We start from the raw sequence: 18,911 nt of genomic DNA, 5'->3' as shown, positions 1-18,911 counted from the left end.
TTATAAATAAATAATATTTACACTACATCTTTTTGTCAAGTATTGATAATTAAGTATGATTTTTTCACTATTTCCACCACTGACTTCAATCCCTTTCTTTTTTCCCTCTAGATAATGTATTCTTTGCCTCTAAAAAGTGCTTCTAGCCTGTATGCAACTCATCAGAACAATGGGGGCTTCTCAATAGTGCAGATATGCTATCAGATTAACATCCAGTGCCATGGACATGATGTCCCCGATGAGTTTTTCGAAAGTTCTAGTCCTCCTAGTGCTGCAGCCTATTCTCGTGTACAGGAGAGATAAGGAACGTGTACGCTTAGACAGCCTTATCTTCCCACAAACCAAGAAAACATCAGCAGATTGTCCATCCTTGGTGGACACAAACCCCTCAAAGAGCCCTTATTGAGTGATTACCTAAGCGCTTTTAAGTGACCTATGTCCCCACACATACACCAGACTCTGTTATTTCTATAATGAGTCAAATATGTAGGTCTGCTATCAGTCAACCTTAAGACTGCCAGCTGCTCCCCTGCTGAGCACAGCATAGATAAGATAGTACTTAAACATGAAGTAATCAATTCAGGAGCTATTTGTCGAATTCTGCATATGCTTATGTAATTTATAATGGGGTGAAAAAATGGATAACAGTAGAGGTTCCCACTATTAACTACTGGCTTATTACATGCTTAATATTTAAGATTACTTAATACTTAAGATTTTGGCTGTTTATTAGAACTTATACAGTATGCTATTCTACATCTGAATCATAAACCCAATTATACCTTATTTACTATTTATAAGCAGCAAATCAGGACTTTATTAAGCTAAAAGTCTTAGTTAATGGTTTGTTAATAGCGAAGATGACCAAAAATGATCACGACAACAAATGTTTTTATGTTACTTTAGTTTTAGTATTTGTTGAATTCTGCATTGACCTATGTCATTTTAAATCATTTATAAAGGGGTGAAAAAAATGGATAACAATTTAGTTCAAGCAACAATTTCCATTGTTAACTACTGTCTAATTACATGTTAATTATTACGATATACATAAACCCATTTAGTTTATGTATATCGTAGTTAATTGTTTGTTAATTGTTAGAATTGACCCTTCGCTAAGCCACACCCAAAAACCGCCACCCACCAATCGTGGCTTAGCTACGCGCAGGGGCTCTGTCAAGTTTTCGAGCGAGGGAAACAAGCCAAAGCGTTGAGCATATGAAATGTGCAAATCTGACAGCCGGTATCCTTAAAATTTGGACAGGGTGGTGGAATTTTTTCCCTTTTCAATGCATGTGTTTAGCATGTTTAGCATTTTTCCTTATCACAAACTCAACAGTAATCTGCTAGTGTTTGCTATGCTTTGGCTTTTTTGGGGGTTAATTATTGCGATATCCAGATTGCAACAGAGAAATACTGGGAAATGTCTCTAGACTGATGGCATTTCATGCCGTTCAGCTTTATAATCGTAAAATGTGAGCAAAATCACCTGTTTTGTCATCACTTTAGACATTATGGATGTGAATGAATGGTGGAGAGATGTGAATGACTGGTGGAAGAAAGTAGTTCCTCATACAAAAGCGTTTTTACACTCTCTGTGTTTGATTTTCTTTTTTATATACACAATTATGCCGCCGAACTGTTATATAAACACAATATCACACTCATAGCAGTGCAATATGTCTGTATATTGTCACTGGTGGGACACTAACGCACGCCTCCAACCAGTGCCGATATATAGCCATATCGCACTGCTACGAGTGTTATATTGCTCATTTATAAAGCATGTTATTATTCATCCTAATCATAAACCCAACTATACCTTATTGACTAATAATAAGAGGCAAATTAGGGCTTTATTTAGCAAAAAGTCTTAGTTAATGGTTTGTTAATAGCGAAAATTTAACCTTAAATTTGGCATGACCAAAAATGATCAGGACAAGAACTGTTTTTAAGTTACTTTAACTCATTTTAACGTATTAATCAGGTTTTAACCATTTTTTTAACCCAGGCTCATTCTGAAAACGTAGTCCAGCGGATGTTTCTGGAGACCGCGAAATACGTCCCGGGAGGTACGTATGGCTGCATTTAATTTTTTTAAGCGAACGCTACGAGTCGGTGTGACGCCGTTCCCTTTCGCGCTTGCCGGCTGACCGCTTACCTCCGTGCGGAGGGCTTTCCCGCTGAAGTCAGTTTGTCTGGTCAGCTCATTGTGTGCGTCGGCGGACTTCAGACGCAGAGAGGAGAAGTTGACAAAGGCGTGTGGGTTCGAGTCCGGGGAAGAGCGGTTCCAGAAACCAGGTAAGACAAAAACAGGATCCAAAAAATAAAGCGAACGAGTTCATAACAGGGCGAGAACGCGTTGAAATCTGAAAAACAGACAAAGGTTTTTCTTTTTCTAGACGGCTTTTCTAAATTGTTGCTCGGGTTAAGGGAAGTGAGCGGGCAGGCGGGTCAATCGGTAAAACTGGTTGGGTTCAGGGAAGAAGGAGAGTGGGTCAGCCGATTGGCCGGTCACTCAGTCAATCATTCGGTCAGTCAGACAGCGGCCTCTGGTGGGTTGACGCGAGAACAGCGGGGGTGCGAACGGCACTCGCAAGAGACGTTCGAGATACGAAAAAGCGCGCACAGCGGCCTCTCGAAGATTCGCAAAAACAAAAACTGCACAAATACGTACCTCCCGGGACGTATTTCGCAGTCTCCAGAAACGTCCGCTGGACTACGTTTTTTAATAATGAGCCTTGTATTTTGAGTTAGTTTGATCGGTGATAGAATGAAAAGTTCATTTAATTAAACTTAAATTGTATGTAATGCCTTGTGATTTTTTTCATTACATTATGGGGAAAAAACTGATATGAATTTAATGGAAAAATTATTAATATTATTTAAATTATCATCATAAAGTTGATTTATAGATCATGGTACTCTTTCACCTTATATCTGATATTGCGATCATTGCAGTATTTACAAAACATGTTTTTGTATAAACTATTTCTTATAAAATGCATTTATAGAGAAAAGCTTTATTTATCCACATATTGATTAACTACATGAAGGACATTGTGCTTTTCTGTCCATTTAATCACTTCAAGAAAAAAGGATGTGGTCATGCCTGTACTTGCAAATCTGTTTATCCATCTGCACGTAAATCCAGATGTAAGGAGAAGTGAAATCATGCACAGCACCTCCTATTTCCTGTCTAAACCAAGCAGTAGCACATGGACGCATATTTGGACGTCACCGGAATCTCATGACTAATCACCACAGTTCCTCAAACAACAACAAAAACTCACAGAACTATATGCATTATGGCAGTGGTTCTCAAACTGTGGTACATGTACGCGAAGGAATCAAATATGTCATATGTACATGCTGCATATATTTCAAAATGTATCAAAAATGATTTATATATGAATATGACATATAATAATTTATTCAGGCTTAGTCCCTTTATTAATCCGGGTTCACCACAGCGGAATGAACCGCTAACTTATCCAGCAAGTTTTTACACAGTGGATGCCCTTCCAGCTGCAACCCATCTCTGGGAAACATCCACACACACACACACACAATTATACACTATGGACAATTTAGCCTACCCAATTCACCTGTACTGCATGTCTTTGGACTGTGGGGGAAACCGGAGCACCCGGAGGAAACCCACGCGAAGGCAGGGAGAACATGCAAACTCCACACAGAAACACCAACTGAGCCAAGGTTCGAACCAGCGACCCAGCGACCTTCTTGCTGTGAGGCAACAGCACTACCTTCTGCGCCACTGCCTCGACCGACATATAATAATATTTCTTATAATAATAATATATTTGACTACTATATGTTAAAACTTTACATTTAAGAACAGCACTTGTTTACTTTTTAAAAACAGTAACCTACCATTTTTAACTTTTAAAAGCACATTTTAATTTAAATGTTGATGTTTTTCGTTTTTTTTGTTTGTTGTTTTACATATAAGCACAGTACAGTGTATTGCTCAAACTATTTATTATGTTCAAAGTGGCTGACAGTAATAAATATTCTTAATAATAGGAATTAATCTGACACATTTTGAACTGTTCTGAGCTGTAGCTGCTTTACTAGGCTTACTATGCTACTGTATTTCAATACTGCTCATTATGATGGTCCTTGGAGAGACCATTTTTTTCTGAGGTGGTACTTGATGAAAAAAGTTTGAGAACCACTGCATTATGGCATACATTTAATGTACTGCATTGTTTTGAATCCCTGACTACACTGTAAAAAATGCAGCATTCCACACAATTCATTCATGTTGTCCCAAAGCAAATAGATTAAGTTAACGTAACAAGTTGAAGTGGACTGAACATAAAACAATTACGTTTTCCAATAAAATCTCCAGAGTTGTGTTATTTAAGCTCATTTTAAATGAGGAGTTTGAACAAGCAGCAAAAATGTGTATTTTTGAGAGCAGTTTATGCCTTAGATTTACGGTGACATTGGGTACTGTGACATCATTTTATAAACGTGTTAATGAGGTTATTAACACAATCAGGCACAAGAAAATCCTTTAAATAAAACAAAATGATACGCTGAGAAAAAAAAAACAGTCCATGATTTTCTTATGTACTGGTGGCCTACAGTTTTTCTCAAAACCCATGGCATTATCTGCTTAAATGTTTGTGAATTTGCAGTGAAAATACACATTATTCTTGTAAAAACAATTATTATATTGCTCTCAATCACTATTGGTGCTGGAAAATCCTGGATGTACTAAAAAAACAGCTAATAAATGCAATCATCACAGTAATAACAGCTGATATTTAAGGGATAGTTCACACAAAAATGTTAATTCTGTCTATCTATGCACCCTTGATGGACTGGGGTGGACTGGGACAGTATTTTCAGCCAGTAAAGTTATTGTACCTCAGGCCACCTAAGCGTTTAGGAAGTGAAAAGTGGGCGGTAAAGAGCTGGATGCGGCGATTGGTAAGAGCTGGATGCGGCGATTGCTCCCTATGGCCTCTCCGCACCTACTTGTTTCAAACTCAGAGCTCCCTATGGCCAGTCCACCCTGCTTGTTCCAAACTCGGAGCTCCCTATGGCCAGTCCCCCCTGCTTGTTCCAAACTCGGTGCTCCCTATGGCCTCTCCGCACCTACTTGTTTCAAACTCAGAGCTCCCTATGGCCAGTCCCCCCTGCTTGTTCCAAACTCGGAGCTCCCTATGGCCAGTCCCTTCTGCTTGTTCCAAACTCGGAGCTCCTCATGGCCAGTCCCTCCTGCTTATTCCAAACTCAGAGCTGCCTATGGCCAGTCCACCCCTGCTTGTTCTACACCCGGTGCTCTCTATGGCCAGTCCGCCCCTGCTTGTTACAAACCCCGTGCTCCTTATGGCCAGCCCCCCCTGCTCCTTTCAAAACCGGTGCTCCCTATGGCCAGTCTGCCCCTGCTTGTTTTAAACCTGGTGCTCCCTATGGTCAATTCCCCCTTGCTTGTTCCAAACCTGGTGCTCCCTATGGCCAATCCGCCACTACTTGTTCCAAACCAAGCTTTGTTGTTTTGTAGAATACAAAAGAAGATCTTTTGAAGAAGCATTGCCTTTCGCAGTATTTGTTTTTGTCAATGGTTACCAATTTCCAACATTCTTCGAAATATCTTCTTTTCAGAGTTCGCTCAGAAATTGTTGTTTGTTCAAACTACTTATTTAAACTTAAACTTTTTTAAACACAACTTTTGAGGGGGGGGGGGGGGTGCACTTAATTGTTTTGTGTTCAATTAGCTTAAATTTCTGAAAAACTAATAAGATAATGTACCCCCGCCAGTCCTACGTCACCCAACCCGCTCCGAGCTGGTATTGAACCGGCGACCTTCCGCATGGGAGTCGGTTGCTCTAACAAGGAGGCTAAAGACCATGGCCTCTTGTGTCTGTCGCTAGAGCACCTTTAGAGGTCAGAGGAGTGAGGTATACCTGCACAGCACACACTAGCTGGCCTCCATTACAATCACCCCCTAAACCTCACTCCCATCCGGGTCACGGCACCAATGTAACCCCGCCAGTCCTACATCACCCAACCCGCTCCGAGCTGGTATCGAACTGGTGACCTTCTGCATGGGAGTCGGTTGCTCTAACAAGGAGGCTAAAGACCATGGCCTCTAGCATCTGTCGCACCTTTAGAGGTCAGAGGAGTGAGGTTTACCTGCACAGCACACACTAGCTGGCCTCCGTTACATTAACATAATTTCTTTATGTTTTTCCAACACAAACTAAATGTTTTGGCCCTAGAAATCAGTGTGTGAACTATCCCTTTAAAGCTGGGGCATCTCAAATGCACTCTAAAATGTGGCCACTTCGTATATTTGATACAATCAAAATCCCATCAGGGTGGCACGGTAGCTCAGTGGTTAGAAGGTCACTGGTTCGAGCCCCAAAAACATATGCTGGATAAGTAAGCGGTTCATTCCGCTGTGGTGACCCCTGATAAAATGAGTGAATAAGCCAAAGGAAAATGAATGAATGAATGAATAAAATTTTATCATGCTTTTGATAACATCCTTCTAAATTTCTATCAACCACCTGCAAATGACAGATCACTGATTACTCTAGTTATCAGTGACAACTCATAAACACCCTGCGCGCTTGACACATCTGATAATAATACACCATAAAGCATCATGCAATGAAGCAAACGTGCGTTTTCGCCCCGTGTGCACCATCTGATTAGATTATGTAATTAAAATGCACAGCTTGCGTTGCAATAGTCGCTTCGCATGCAACACGTTGATTGGTTTTCTGATCACATGTCAGGAATTTAAAGATACAAAACAGTGTAAGCGCTGAGTTGTGTTGTCTCCTTCACTTTCGAAACTTTTTAAAATACACAAGTACTTACATTCATGTTGTTCATAAGGCGGGTAGTACAACCTCACGGCGATCAGGATGAAGAAAATAAAGAGAGGCCACACAATCTCAGTCAGCAGTTGGAGCTGCACATGTCGAAAACAAAGAGAAAAAAACAGTCAGCGTTTTCTGTAAAGTGCATTAGCTCTCTGTCTCTAATGTCTGAGGGCTTCTAGTAGGTAGTGTCATCAAGGGCAGGTTTATGTACTGCATTTATTATTAATGCAAGACAGATGATCGATTAGACCGTCCAGATATAGTACAACAGCAGACGGGACAGATCCGCTGGGAACACAGACATACAGTAAACCCAACAGGGAATGAAAGTTATCTGACCACACTTTGCTCCGTTTAGCTGCTCTGTGGATAGTGCTTACTTTTACACTCAATGTAAATGCATCCGAATTGTAATCAGTGGACCATATTTGCTCATGATCTTCTGCATTTTTTGGGTATTATTCCAGGAAATGTAACTGTAGGTTCTAAACATGTCCCCTTAACATTGCCGTTAAGTTATATAACATCATTTTCTGAATGTTCTTAGAATTAATTAAAACATTACACAAAACATTTCAATCTGGTGTTATATTTATGTTCTCGGAACATTATTTCAATCATTTGTTATGATCATTTGTCGTTTGTATTCTGGAAGGTTGATAGAATATTCAAAACATTCAGTTTTTTTATGAATAGACTATATAATAATGTTATTTTTGGGTTATAATAACTTTATTTAAAACGTTTTTATAATGTTTCAGTCTCATAATATTCTCAAAATGTTATTTCTGTCATTATTAGAGCATTCCATTCACGTTATATTAATGTTTTCAGAACATTTCCCTAACATTCTGAGTAAGTTAAAAAAATGTTATTGTGGAAGGTTAAAATGTTCAAAATGTCCAGTTTTTATTAAAGTGTATTTTTTGGGGTTAAAATAACCTTATTTAAATGTTTTATAATGTTTCAGCCTCATAATGTTCTCAGATTGTTATATAAAGCATTGTTAGACCATTCTATTTGCATTATATTAATGTTCTTAGAGCGTTTCCATAACATTCTAAGTAAGTTATAAAAATCTTTTTGTGGAAGGTTCCTAAAATTTTCAAAATGTCCAGTTTTTATATTAATGGTCTATATATTAATGTTATTTTTGTGTTATAATAAAGTTATTCAAATGTTTTATAATGTTTCAGTCTCATATTGCTCACAGAATGTTATTTCAGGAATTATTAGAACATTCCATTCACATTATATTAATGTTTTCAGAGCGTTTTCATAACATTCTGAGTAAGTTATAAAAATCTTATTGTGGAAGGCTCTTAAAATGTTCAAAATGTTAAAAATTGTTAAAAAAAATTTATAGGCTATATATTATTGCTATTTTTTGGTTATAATAACATTGTTCAAAATGTTTTCATAATGTTTCAGTCTCATGTTATATTAATGTTCTCAGATTGTGATTTAAAGCATTATTATAACAATTCTTTCACTTTATATTAATGTTCTTAGAGCCTTTCTCTATCATTCTGAGTAAGTTATAAAAATGTCATACTGGAAGGTTCTTAGAATGTTCAAAACATCCAGTTTTTATAGTAATAGACTACATATTAATGCTATTTTTGGGGTTATAATAACATTATTAATATGTTTTTATAATGTTATATTAATGTAAAATCCAGTCACATTATATTAATGTTCTACAAAGGTTTTCTGTCAGTGTTACGAGAATGTTCCATAAACATTATTTGAATATAACATGCTAACATTGAAGCTAACATTTACACAACTTTTAAGGAACTTTACGGAATGTTCTGAGAATGTTCCCTGTTAACTGAAACACAATATTTTATTTGAAATTTCACACAATGTGTGTATAATTAAAATATTGTTGGAAGTACCCTGTAGACACAAATTTCAATGCCATGTTAACATCAAAACAAGCTTTAGAAATATCTGTTGATTAACAGCTTGTGGCTCACAACTGTATTCACTTTCATTATGCTTTAAACTACGTTATAGAAACTTGACCTCTGCTTTGACAACTTTTGATATTTAAAATGTAACAGTGATTTAACAAAGTGGTTTTCTGTTGTGGTTATATATGAATGTAGCATAATTTGCATGATCAGACCACACAAAATTATATCAAATTACAGTTTTAAAAAAAATAAAAGTAACTTTTTTAAACTTTTAAACATCAAAAGTTGTCAGAGTGGAAATAAAAGCCTGATAGTAATCCTAAAGTGTGAATAATCTGAAAACACATGAATCCTGAGCTATATGGGACTTTGAATTAACAGATGCTGTATTTACAGTGTACTAGGTAATACAGTGATTTTTTTTTGTGATTGTTTAAGAAGCAAACTACTCTAGAAGAAAACATTCTTTGAGATGACAGACATTTATCTTGTATCTGGGAATGCTTCTGACTCACTTTAGCCTTTAAATTAACAGTTCAACCTAAAATAAAAATGCTGTCATCATTTACTCACCCTTCACTTCTGTTGAAATCAAAACAAAAACATTTGAAAAATGCTGGAAACCTGTAACCATTAACATCTATAGTATTTGTTCTTCAAAACCTCAGCATTCTTCAAAATATCTAACTTATTTTGGGGTGAAATATTTAGATGAATCAAAATAGAGCAGCATTCTACGCTCAACATTTTTTGTTGCTACTTATCTACTTATCTACTTATTTAAAATGAGCTGATACAACACAATTCTTGAGATTTTGTTGGGACAACTACATTTTTTGTTCAATCCACTTAAATTTGTTAACTTAATTGATTTGTGTTGGATTATACACTGTAAAAAGTAATTAGTTACTTAAAGTGAATAAACCAATTGCCTTAAAAGCAACAAGTTGACTTTACATAAATAATGTTAGTAAACCCATTGTAACTTGGAACTGTTGAGCTGACTTAATTTTTATAATTAGGCTTTTTGTACTCACTTTTTAAAGTCAACAAATCTTTTTTTACAATGACAAACTATTTTAGCAAGTCTCTTTTCAAATAATTACTGCAGTTATTACAATATTACATAATTGGTGCTTCATTAAGTTTATAAAATGTACAATTATAGCCTGTATTGAATTTAGAAGACATACTGGAGTCTGGAAGAGCAGATTTATTTTAGTTACTGTCATTTTGCTAGACAAAGAAAAGCTGAAAAAAACAAAACAAATGTAATAATTGTGTATTGGAAAAAGTGATTAGTTTACTTTTATTTTTAAAAAGTGAATTCAACTTGCATAATAATAAAAATTAAGTCAACTTAGCAGTTCCCAGCTACAATAGGTTTACTTACATTATTTTTGTAAAGTCAACTTGTTTCTTTCAAGGCAATTTGCTTACTCGCTTCAAGTAACTAATCACTTTTTACAGTGTATGAAAGAATTGTGTGCACCCTACAATTTTATGTATGTATGTATGTCTTTACATAAAGGAGGTTAAGGAATATAAACAACTCAAGATTATAGGACTGTATTATCAGGATCTTGAATGACTAAAACTGCAACAATGATCTCAGGAAGCAACGTTTAAAACTATATTAAACACATTGACAACAACATTTGGCATGAAATGACTGCCACAATTGAATGAAATCAATGTAATCCTGATAGCTAACAAATACTATGTAGGATACACAAAAAAAAAATATGCAGAGTTCCACACAATAATTTGAGTTGGGACAACATGAAAAAATTAAGTCATTACTTTTGACAAATTTAAATTGATTGAAATTTAAATGAGAATTGAGTTGATTCAACTCATTGTATATAATGTAGTTACTTTAAACAAACAATAGTGTATACACTTTTTTTAAAACGCTGGGTTCCACATGATTGCTCATGTTGTCCAACACAAATTGAATAAGTTTATTGTTTAAACAAATCTAAGCGGATTTAAAAATTAATATAACATAAAACAATTAAGTTGTCCCCAAAAAAACTCAAGATCTGTGTTGATTCAGTTCATTTTTAATAAGTAGTTTGAACAAGTAGCAAAATAAATTGAGTCTATATATATATATATATATTAGCCCCCTGAATTATTAGCACCCTTGTTTATTTCCCCCCCCCCAATATCTGTTTAACAGAGAGAAGATTTTTTTCAACACATTTTTAAAGATTATAGTTTTAATAACTCATTTCTAATAACTGATTTATTTTATCTTTGCCATGATGACAGTAAATAATATTTGACTAGATATTTTTCAAAACACTTCTATACAGCTTAAAGTGACATTTAAAGGCTTAACTTGGTTAATTAGGCTAACTATGCAGGTTAGGTTAATTAGGCAAGTTATTGTAAACCGATGGTTTGTTCTGTAAACTATCAGGAAAAAAATATAACTTAAAGGGGCTAATAATTTTGTCCTTAAAATGGCTTTAAAAAAATTAAAAACTGCTTTTATTCTAGCCGAAATAAAACAAATATGTTTTTTTCCAGAAGAAAAAATATTATCAGACATACTGTGAAAATTTCATTGCTCTGTTAAACATCATTTGGGAAATATTTAAAAAAGAAAATAAAAATCAAAGGGGGCTAATATTTCTGACTTCAACTGAATAAAAATCAGATGTGCTGTCTTACCGTTTGTCTCCGTCTGTAGGTGAAGTTCTTCCACAGCAGCAGACCCAGTTGAGTGGAGATGGACATCTTCACTCGGGTCCCTCTTCGCGCTCAGCTCTCAACTGCAATGACACAACGGAGACGGGGCTGACTGACAAAAAAGCATCCAGCAGCGACCAACAGAGCAGCTCAAAAGTCCAGGACAAAGTGCAGCAGCTCCTATCTTACTCTCCAGCGTTCGCTTGCTCTCTCACACGTCTTCCCTTTTCATCTCCTGTCTTTTTTTTTTCCAGAATTCCTGGAAGTGGTGGACCTTGTAGTGTCAGAGATTCATCAAGAAAGGAATTTCGCAGGCCGTTAGAGTCTCTTAATGGTTTGATCATTTCGAATGAACAGGTTTGCTGGAAGTCGAGATCTTGCTCTATGCTAATGGTGCTATTCAACTGCAACAATGAATGATCTTCATCTAACGCTCGCATTGTTCTCGCTGTTTGTATGCTTTTGGTGATTTAATCAGTGACGCCGAAACAGAAATAATCAGGCTTGCGTGAGGCAAGCAAGGATGGAAACCAAACTTAACATGGGATAGTTCACCTAACAATGAAAGTGTGCTTATTATTTACTCTCCCTCAAGTTGTTCCAAAGCGTTAGAAGTTACTTTATTCTGTTGAACACAAAAGGAGATATTTTGACGAATGCTGGAAACCGGTAACCATTGACTTCCATAGTAGGAAAAAATAAATACAATGGAAGTCAATGGTTACCGGTTTCCAGCTTTTAACAAAACATCTTCTTGTGTGTTCAACAAAAGAAAAAAACTCAAAAAGATGTTTTCTTCTGTTGTACACAAAAGTAAACAGGTAACCACTGACTTCTATAGTATTTGTTTTTTCTACAACGCAAGTCAATGGTTACCGGTTTCCAGCATTCTTCAAAATGTCTTCCTGTATGTTCAACAGAAGAAAAATTAAAAGAAGATGTTTTCTTTTTCTGTTGACCACAAAAGTAAACTGGTAACCATTGACTTCCATAGTATTTGTTTTTCCTACTATGGAAGTCAATGGTTACCGGTCTCCAGCTTTTAACAAAACATCTTGTGTGTTCAACAAAAGAAAAAAAAACTCATAAAGAACATGTTTTCTTCTGTTGTACACAAAAGTAAACCAGTAACCAATGACTTCTATAGTTTTTGTTTTTCTTGCTATGGAAGTCAATGGTTACCGGTTTCCAGCATTCTTCAAAATGTCTTCTAAGTTCAACAGAAAAAAAAAATCAAAGAAGATGTTTTCTTTTTCTGTTGAACACAAAAGTAAACTGGTAACCATTGACTTCTATAGTATTTGTATTTCCTACTATGGAAGTCAATGGTTACCGGTTTCCAGCCTTTAACAAAACATCTTCTTGTGTGTTCAACAAAAGAAAAAAAATCAAAAAGAAGATGTTTTCTTCTGTTGTACACAAAAGTAAACCGGTAACCATTGACTTCTATAGTATTTCTTTTTCCTACTATAGAAGTCAATGGTTACCAGTTTACAACATTCTTTAAAATATAATTTTTGAGTGTTTAACAGAAAAAAGAGAAATAACAAAAGTAACCATTCGACAATAAGTGGTGAGTAAATTGTTATTTGTAGGTGAACTATCCCTTTAACCCTGTAAAGCCAGACAAATTAAGACAATAAAGGTAACACTTTACAATAAGGTTCATTAGTTAATGCATTTACTAACATGAACTAATCATGAGCAACATATGTTCAGCATTTATGAATCATAATTGAACATTTACTAATGCATTATTAACCAAGTCCATGCTTGTTAACATTAGTTAATGCACCATGAGTTAACATGAACTAACAATGAACTACTGTATTTTCATTAACTAACGTTAACTAACATGAACAAATACAGTAGTAAATGCATTGTTTATTGTTTGTTCATGTTAGTAAATGCATTAACTAACATTAACTAATGAATCTTATTGTAAAGTGTGACCACAATGAATATATAAATCTGAAATGGAGGGGTTTGTTGCCATACATAGCCTTAACTTATTTAAATGTGTTTCAGTATCTATTTAATACATCATTGTATTGTTCATATAGTATGACAAAAGAGAATTTGAAGAGTTCAGATGCAAAAACCTTTGGAATTTCCTTCTACATCGAGCATTTTTCTCATCCCCTTATTTCACCTGAGACGGTTCATTCCTCTGTGGCGACCCCGGATTAATAAAGGGTCTAAGCCGAAAAGAAAATGAATGAATTTCACCATAAAAGTGATGAAAATAACCAATCCTTTTCTATAAAAGTGAATTTACTAAACCTTGACATAGGAGTTGAGACATAGGACTCTAATTTAACAGGACAACTTCAGAGGTTTTTGCATCTAAACTCTTGATTTGGAGTTTAAAAATCTCAATTTTATTCATAGAATCTATTTAAGAGAATACATTATTTTGTATAGTTGCTTACATTTATACGGCCAAAACGTCAGATTAAATTATGATACTTTGTACTGTAAACACTGTAAACCAGTAGATAGAATCATATTAGATACACTCTTAACTTCATGCTTTATTTTACTAAATGGTGTACGCTTAATCAAGTAAATCTGGGTTGCTTCAATCCACAATGTGTTCATCGTGAAACATTAATATCAGTATAAAAGTTATTCTTATGATTACTTATAGCATAAAGACACTTGGAGGTGGATCTTTTTTAAATTTCACTTAAAAGCGCTTTACTTGCCAAAAAGCGTTTTAAGAAAAATGGCAAAAGAGATCATCTAAATGTCTCAATTCTTTGTCCTACACTTTTTAGAATATAAGACATCTCTGATCAAACATGCAGATTAATCTGACATGCTATCCCCATTGTTGTAGCTCTGTATGTCAACAATTGACAGTTTAATATCTATATTCTTTTCTCATAACAAGTTTTAAAAGCAACAAAGACAAAAATCTATTGCCTTAAGCTCAATTAATACCAAACCGATGCAAAATGCAAGGTTGCTGCCCACATTTTCAAAGTCTAAAACAAAATGTATCTCAGTATCATTCATCAGAGTCGCAGAACAGTGCCTTTCCCAAAGCCCAGAGCATGTCACTTCATTTAATATCTTATCTCGCGCACAGATCTGAAGAGAAGGTGACTAACCGATAAATACAAACTGAATGTTTTTGATTCCAAATGATTCCTCTTGTCATTTGGTATAATTGAAGGTGTGTTTCCCATTAAGTTAAGCTCAGATCACAATGACACGCTTGAGGCTGCATGTTATTCAGACCTCTTTCTCAGGCACGCAGCACAATTCAGTCTTCCACCATTACAGAAGCAGGCGGTCTCAAAGACTTCTTGTACACTTGAAATATGTTTTTGTTTTTAAAATGACAAGAATTCAGCTTATCCCAGTAAGTTTTGTCACTTGATTACAGTCTACACTGTTAAAAATGCAAGGTTCCACACAATTTATTCAGGTTGTCTCAACTAAAGAGTATTAAGTTAACAAATATGAGTCGATAAAACATAAAATAATTAAGCTGTTTCAAAAAAAATCTCAAGACATGTGTTGTTTCAGCTAATTTAAAATAAGTAGTTTGAACCAGCACACTGTACAACCTAAGAGTGAAAATCACTAAATAAAATTAGTTACACTGTACACAATGCAGGGTTCCACACAAATTCATTCATGTTGTCCCAACACAAATTGATTAAGTTAACCTAACAATGTTAACAAAATTTTTGTAAACTGAACATTAAAAAATGAAGTTGTCCCAATGAAATCTTAAGAATTTTATTGTTTCAGCTTATTTTAAATAAGTAGTTTGAACGAGCAAAAAATAATAATTAATAATTTTTTGAGTGTAGTTTAACCTATAATTTATCTTAAAATTACTTTGACTTAATTGGAAAGAGTTATGTTATCAAACCGGACAAGTTATGAATGAATTAATTAAAATATTTGTGTTAACTTAACTCTAAAATCAATACCAAACCATTTGAGTAGCTAAAGTATATGATACATTAAAATATTGGTTTGATAACTGAACTTAACAATCTAAATATTAGACGATATAAACAAACAACAAAATAATATATGTGTATATAACTCGATATATATATATATTGTAAGCAAGTATTTTACAGTACTTTAGAAATACTCAAATATGTCTCTGTCAGTGTTCTCAAACTATTATATTTGATTTACCAAAGTCAAATAAGTGGCAATTTCACATCGGTCACATCCATAACGGAGAAGTGTCACATTAATAACAGCACGTTTTCCTCATAAATGCAAAAATATTAAATAAAATAAAATCAATCATTTTGTTCTATCGAGAACCAACTTTTTATCCTAATGATAATATTTTTTTTCTTTTGGGTTGTGCAGTTTAATTCACAGAAATTTCTACAATATATGTTGTAGACTGCAAACTCTAAGACTTTTTTGTCACATCCGTAACTCATGTTTTTTTTCCCTCATTTAAAATATAAAATATGCTTACAGATTGATATTTTTCTGATCACATAACTCTGTTGTCAGTTGTTCTGTAAAATATAAACAGATGTTTCAATATAATGCTAGCCTATATTTTCCCTGTGATATTATGTTTTGAGTTTTTACTGCAAAATTTCACATCCTTAACGCTGGAATTGCTCATATATTGTTTTTGGTAATTTAACCAGTGACGACGAAACAGAAATGATCAGGTTTGTGGCTGATGAGCAAGGATGAAAACCAAACTTAACATGGGATGGTTCACCTAACAATGAAAATGTAATTATTATTTACTCTCCCTCAAGTTGTTCCAAAGCGTTAGGAGGCACTTTATTCTGTTGAACACAAAAGGAGATATTTTGATGAATGCTAGGAACCGGTAACCATTGACTTCCACAGTAGGTAAAACAAATACGATGAAAATCAATGGTTACCGGTTTCCAACATTCTTCAAATTATCTTCTCGTGTGTTCAACAGAAGAAAAGTTTACAGTAGTCAAAACTATTTGGTTTTAAAACATTCACAATCGTTTTCCCCAAACTGTTTGAGTTATCTTAGCTTATCAGGTTTTACAGTGCAGCACAAATCTTCTTGAGTGTATTTTCAGATTTTTTTTGTTTCATTTTCTTCATCTGGAGTTCATTTTAAAAATTTCAAATTAATAATATTTATCTTTTTTAACTGTTGTGACTATAACATTTTAGTTTTCTTTTCCTCAATACTCAATAACATGAAAGGTTTCATGTTTCTTTCTTCTTCTTTTTTTCCTCACAAACCTTTGTCTGTTGTGTTATTGTTCCAAATTCTTGTTCTCATACTACACTTTATATATTTCTGTGTATATTAAGCTCACATTCTCGTGTCATTGCTATTTGCTGTTATTTTTTGTTTTTGTTTTAGAAAACGTCTGGTTTCGCTTAAGAAACCCTGCAGCTGTTTTCCACATAAACAACAACTGTCCCAAAGTATTATCCGAAGCCTTTCTGAAGGAAAAATCTGTGCTATTCTAAACTTTCATTCATTAATTCGTCTACTTTTACTGTTTCTTCGGAAAAACAAAAATGACGATACTGTAGTGCGCTGTGTCTGTTTGTATTGTTCTCAATAATATCCGTCATCTAAAACGCTGCGCTCATTCACCTCAAAACATCAAAAAGCGCAACCTCTGTTAAAGAAAGCCAAGCAGAAATGATTCTTACCCAGACACAGCTGATGACTTGTGTAGGACATTCGTTGTAATCCAAGTGAATCAGATGTTTATTCGTCCTTGTGGAGTCTGACGCCGGTGGTTCTCGTGTGAAGGGGCATCTGAAGGGTTTAAAGTGGTTTTATAGCGCATCCGCTCGGAGCGCCTGGGTTACTGTCGGTCATCCAGACTGCTGCATATTTAACTGGATCAACACGTGGATCCCAAAACAGCTCTATAACATTAAACATCTGTTGACAAATCAATGCCATAGAAACAACACATACTCACATACTCTTCTACCTCTGTTTTTCCCAAAAAGAAGACAGTTTGTTTTTGCTTTCACATAGTAAAAATTTCTGTTTAACACTTTCCGTATTTTGTGGTTCCGTTTGTTTACGGTCGTGAATTGCATTATTGGAGCTTAATCTCTGCTTTGTCGACTTTTGTTGTTGAAATTTCATCTCTACAATTTAACTAAGTGACTTTTATCAAGATTTTTTAGTCGTTTGAAATAATATAATGAATAAGAAATAATATCGAGAGAAACAAGTCTACACAAAACCAACCCTTCTAAAATGTTCATAAAAGTCACTTTTTCAAACTTTTCAAATGTTAAAGGTTGTTTATAGACAGATCAAGGCCATTTAAAAGCATAAATAAAGGGTGAAAGAATAAAAACATGAATTACAAACTACGGAAAACTGTTCATTTAAGGATATTTTTGCTGTAAAACAGGAGATTATACTACATTAAAGAGAGTAAACTCAACTTTTTCAAGTAAAGTCAAGTAAACGATTTTATTTTGTGGTGTCACGATGGTGCAGTGTGTAGCACGATGGCCTCATATGGTTTCTGGTCCGAGGCCTGGCTGGGTCAGTTGGCTGTGTGGAGTTTGCATGTTCTCCCCATGTTGAATATTTAAGTTTATTTAACTTGCCGGTTTTGTAGACTATACTTAAGCTGTTCAGTTCATCAAGCTTAGTACTAAGTTTGGTGAACTGAAAAATTTAAGTACAGTCTACAAAACCGGCAAGTTAAGTAAACTTAAATATGCACGTTTTGGGAGGCTCCATTACTCAATTAAATTCAGGCAACGAGCTTACTCAATTAATTTTGCTCAGTCAACTTATTAGGGTTTTCAGTGTAGGTTGGTCCAAAAAAATTTTTTTTTCAAGCAAGACACTGAGCCCCATCACACACAGCAAATCAGGTAAAGCTGTTTCTCAAAGCTGAAAACATTAAAATAACGAAATAGCAACCCAGAGTCCTGACCTCAATATTATTGAGAATTGGTATGTAGTCAGGCTTATTATAGTAAACTAAAAAAATAACAAAAATCAACCCCAAATCTATTTCCAAGAGTTCACACTTAGCTATTGCTAGATATAATTTGCTGATTTGGCATGCTGTCCCAGGAGAAAACCCTGAGCTCGGAGATACTTGAGCCCAGGGCTCCCAGCTGGTCATGTACAGTAGCATGACAGCGGTTCGGAGATCAGGTAGGTCTCGAAAGCTCCCTGTGGTAAAGGAGGGAAAGGGGAGCTGCGGTGGATGGGGGGTTACTTCAAAATGAAGATATGAGAGTAGGATGAATGGGCTCATTTATTGTAGGCTAGAATTCATCTAGCTGTGAAATTTGATTCGACTAGCAATGATTATTGATGCGTGACCTGCCACGATCAATCATATCACGTGCTCCGCTCGAAATTAGTTTAATAAACTTAATTTATTTCTGGAAGTTGCAAAAGAAACATTTCTCATTTTCATCCAGT

General features: G+C 35.0%; 1 protein-coding gene across 3 annotated transcripts in view; it reads right to left on the bottom strand.

The window, feature by feature from the left end:
• The window catches only part of abca1b (ATP binding cassette subfamily A member 1b), a 95,174-nt gene extending 77,920 nt beyond the window's left edge, over positions 1-17,254 (bottom strand). For 2 of the 3 annotated variants that reach the window (XM_087279954.1, XM_087279955.1), the window contains exons 1-3: positions 17,150-17,254; positions 11,474-11,574; positions 6,865-6,958 (exon numbers count right to left, since the gene is read on the bottom strand). In XM_087279954.1, coding sequence (XP_087136080.1) covers positions 6,865-6,958; positions 11,474-11,539 — 160 coding nt within the window. In that variant the 5' untranslated portion in view covers positions 11,540-11,574; positions 17,150-17,254. Of the gene's footprint in view, positions 1-6,864; positions 6,959-11,473; positions 11,894-17,149 lie in introns of those variants that run through there. The other variant, NM_001114586.2, reaches the window with a different exon arrangement.
• Positions 17,255-18,911: the final 1,657 nt, after the last annotated feature.

This window comes from Danio rerio, chromosome 14 (genome assembly GCF_052040795.2).
Source record: "Danio rerio strain M-AB ecotype USA chromosome 14, GRCz13ab, whole genome shotgun sequence".
NCBI lineage: Eukaryota > Metazoa > Chordata > Actinopteri > Cypriniformes > Danionidae > Danio > Danio rerio.
This window is presented reverse-complemented; position numbering and strand designations above follow the sequence as displayed.